The 4,321-nt window shown below is 38.6% G+C and overlaps 1 protein-coding gene across 1 annotated transcript; it reads left to right on the forward strand.

Annotated features, from left to right (window-relative positions):
* Positions 1-318: 318 nt before the first annotated feature.
* LOC107920268 (ethylene-responsive transcription factor CRF2) lies at positions 319-2,544 on the forward strand. The gene has a single exon (XM_016849921.2). The coding sequence runs from the start codon at positions 1,234-1,236 to the stop codon at positions 2,236-2,238; it is 1,005 nt and encodes a 334-aa protein (XP_016705410.1). The 5' UTR covers positions 319-1,233; the 3' UTR covers positions 2,239-2,544.
* Positions 2,545-4,321: the final 1,777 nt, after the last annotated feature.

The raw sequence follows: 4,321 nt of genomic DNA on the forward strand, positions 1-4,321 counted from the left end.
AAAAAAATAGCACCACGTTAGTCTCAGTTGTAGTAAAATTTACCAGCTGTATAACTGCTTGGTCTGCAGCAGCTGTAATCTAACCAACTCTGGCAGTCATAAAATGACGAAAATGCCTATACAAGGTAAAAAAACGGAAGATTAACTAAGGAATTATGGAGGCAATTAAAGGTAGGAGTGGGTGTTAATCATTAACTACCGGTTCTAATTTTAGTCAAAGGGAGAGGAGTGGACTGACCCGAGTGTCTGGTGTCACGTGACCTGAATCTCTGATTTCAAGATTAAATCTTTTTTGGACAACACCTAGACACCTAGTCAGCATTCCCCCCGGTTCACCCTCCCGTTGGATCTTTCTGTTTTCAGCCGGAATCTCATTATCGCCGATATGTCCCCGCCCTTTCTCTAACAACTTTTTTAAAAAAATGAATAAATAAATAAAAATATATGGCATTTTAACCTTGAGCAAATTACGGCTGGTCCTATAAAATAGCTCAACTTTCGGTATATGCCTCAAATCTCTGCTTCATTTTTTCTGTCTTTTTACTCTCTTATCTATCAAAAGAGCTATTCTTCACTCCTCTTTGCGTTCTTTTCCCTTTTCCTTTTTCTTTTCCGTTTCCCTTTCTTTCTTTTAAGAATTTTCTTTTTCTTTATGTTTCCTGGAGAAAGTACTGTATATCATCAGAAAGCAATTTGTGTTCTTAGTTTCTTTTAGGGTTTGGTTTTGAAAGTTACCCAAAATAGCAAGTCTGTGCTCTGTCAAGTGACTAAGAAAAGGCACTGTCTAGTGGTTTTTTTTTGCTCGCGGCATCTTCCCTTTTTCTTTTATCCTCTGCAACTTTTACCTACAGTTTTCTTTCTTTTCTTCTTTTTCTTCGCTCCGTTCTCCCACTACTGGTTTTTGCCATCGGGGTGCTTTCCGTACTGCTTGTTTAAGCGCACTATCGTTTTTTTGGGGATAACTTTCCTTGAAATTTCTCGTGCTCTTAAGTACTTTTTGAGTAAAACTTTTAACAGATTAATGGTGGGCTTCTCTTCATTTCCAGCTTCTCATTAACGTGTTCATTGTTCAGCTTTCCTTTTTAGCCCTTTATTCTCCTGGTGTCAAGTCTCAAAGGAATCCCTTCTTTTCCCTCCGCTTTTATTTGACTCCCCTTCCCACTCTCTCTCAATGAGACCAAGTAATAGAAGTTGAAAACCTGCATATACAAAGGCAAAATCGAAAAAAAAAGAATGGATCATTGTTCTGTTTCTTCAATCAAATACACAGAACATCGCAATCAAACCAAGCTCCTTTCACCACTGTTAAATGTCAAAGTCGAAAACCAACCAGAAATGAAGCCTCGAATTGTTCGGATATCAGTTACTGATGCTGACGCTACTGATTCCTCCAGCGACGAAGACGAAGAACAAACAACCCGAAGAGTCAAGAAATTCGTGAACGAGATAACTATCGGTTCATCATCATGTCCTGCCCAGAACGACGCTGCTTTCAGAAGTAAATCGTCGACTTTGTCCAGGAATTCTAGAAAAAGGCCGGCGGCTGTTGCTGTAGCAAAAGCGTCCTCGGCTAAGGTATTACCAGCCGGGAAGAAATTCAGAGGAGTAAGGCAACGGCCTTGGGGAAAATGGGCGGCTGAGATCAGGGACCCGCTAAGGCGTGTACGTTTATGGTTGGGTACCTATGACACCGCCGAAGAAGCAGCAATGGTGTACGACAACGCGGCTATTCAGCTGCGTGGTCCCGACGCGCTCACTAACTTTACCACTCCCCAGCAAAAATCACTGCAAGACAAAAACAGCCAAAAGCCGTTATCCAGCTCAGAGTACAACTCCATGGAAGAATCCCACACCACCACCACCAATCTTTGCTCCCCAACCTCCATTCTTCGTTGTCCTTCGCTTTCGACCGACGAAGTCGATTCGTCGCAAAGCGTCAAAGAATCTCGAGAAATCGAGAGCGAACCTCGGGAGGATTCTTGCTGCATATCCAGAGAACACGTGTCGGATTTCTCCAGCAACCCATTCTCTATTCCAAGTGACATATTTAGTTCAGTACCGGATTTGTTCGACGACGATACGAGTTTTTTGAAAGATGATTTAGATAATGGATTTTTTAGTTCGTGTGAGGATTTCGAGTTCGAATTTGGTGGAGGTTTCTCCAGTTGGCAACATGTCGATGATCACTTCCAAGATATCGGGGATTTGTTCGGGGCAGATCCTCTTTTAGCCATTTGAGGGAGTGGTCCTTCCTTTTTCTCGTGTAATGCCAGTTTTACGGCAAGTTTTGCATCGGCGGGAACTGAAAATATCGGCAATTTTTTTCTTCTTTTTGTTTAATTAATATTGTTAATGAGTGAAGTTAAGAATATTAAACATCTCCGTCACAGTAACGGTGACGGACGAGTTTGGGTACGTGTTTTATGCTGGATCATGCTTATATGTTTGTTTTCGTGAAGGCACGTGATAAGAACATTTCAAAAGGCTAAGTTGTTTTATTTTATATTTTTTTCTTAATAACATGGTAAAAGGTTTTTTACCCTACTTTAGATTCTTATTATCTGCAGTGCACACGTGGTGTCAAACTACATAAATATATTAGATTGTACAAATTTTGATAGTGTGTTAAAAAATAAAAACGATTAGAAACATATTAGATTTCTTTTGATAATTTAATTATTACATTATAACTTGTCCTATAATAATAATTTATTCTAAATCTGATTTAAATATGTGCATGGAATGTGGTGGATTCATGAATTACAAAGTAAGTTCCATATATACATATATAATTTTGTCCTACTGAATTGTTGACCTTGGTGTACCACTAGGTAGACAGTACAAGCACCTTTCAAAGATGTTCAAGTAATGGGCTATGAGCTAACCATGTTTTTTTTTTTATATTCATTGTCTAAACATTTTTTCTTTTCCTAATTCTAGTGTTCCCTGTTGGTTTAGGGTCTGAACCTTAAAACTCTATCATTCACCAAGTCGAATGCATCGGACCCAATGGGCTTCAAATTTTTTTGAGTTGTAGTATGTCTCAATATCGGACTACATAGTTTTACTTGTAAGCAAGTATACAAAATGTTACTTAATTATTATTTTTCATTCCATTTTATAGCTATAGCGATATAAATCATATAGTGTGACTTCAATTTCATCTCCTACACTAGAATTTGACCGCTTTGAGACATGAAGGTGGAACAAATAGGGGACGAATTTACACACAGTAGAGGCGGAAAGAAAGATGGGCGGTTTAAGTATTACAGTTTGAGACTTTGATAGAAAATGATGAGAGAGACCCCCTTCGCCATATGGCATTTCAAGATCTGGGTCCCTTTCTCCTAGTGTTTTGTCTGTGGGTGAAATTTAGCAAATCAAAGTTGATCATCATTTTTTGGGCAAAAACTGGGCATCATTACTCAACACTTGATCATCATGTGGGCTTTTAATCAAACACACACACTCACCCCATAATCCAACACATTGAGCCTTGAAACAGTTTTCAATGCTTTGACTGATGAAATGTATCATCAAATTGTGGTCCAACCATAAAATGGAGCAGTACAAACAAATGTCATAAGATTTTGGCATTGTTAGCTCTCATGAAAAGAGCTGAATTTTTTTATTAAATAAAAATTGTCATTATTCTAAAATAGTTACACTACACTCCCTAACATGACAAAATATGCTCTTCTATAAACCCCAGGCCACAATGTCTGTTTCTTTGTTGATGTAATGTTTTGTTTCTGGGTTTTCTAGTCTCATTGCCTCCCAATGTCTAGAACTTGGAACAGGTTTTTTTTTTTTTAACTCAAGCAAGCAGTTGGGATTCTGAAAAAGTGAGAAAAGAGATGTCATTATCTGGTAGATTTTGGGCGATTAGGGTGATAGATTTGCAGGCCTTTATGATGGAATTTTTTTTTCCTGGGTGGCAGAAAGAGAGAGAGAGAGAGAGCCCTACAACTAAGATTTTGTTTGCCTCTTGAGCTTTCATCTATTGATGAATAGAGACAGTAAAAGTCTCAAGTTCATGGGTCTTTTTTCTTGTGGGTATGTGATTTACTTGAGGGCCCCGGGGGGGGGGGACGGGACCCTAATGATCATTAAATTAAACACAGCAAAAGGAAAACCAAATTTTCTCCAAATCTTTTCTTTTCTAGTTTATCAATTTATTGACCACTGCGGTCTCTTAAAGGAAGCATTGGTCTTTGAAGCAGTAAGAGGTCATGTTAGGGAGCGGAAGGGCACAAAATTCCACATCTCCGGAGGCATTCAAGAAAAAAAGAAAAACAATCCAGAAGATTTTTGTTGTGAA

Source organism: Gossypium hirsutum, chromosome A08 (genome assembly GCF_007990345.1).
Source record: "Gossypium hirsutum isolate 1008001.06 chromosome A08, Gossypium_hirsutum_v2.1, whole genome shotgun sequence".
NCBI lineage: Eukaryota > Viridiplantae > Streptophyta > Magnoliopsida > Malvales > Malvaceae > Gossypium > Gossypium hirsutum.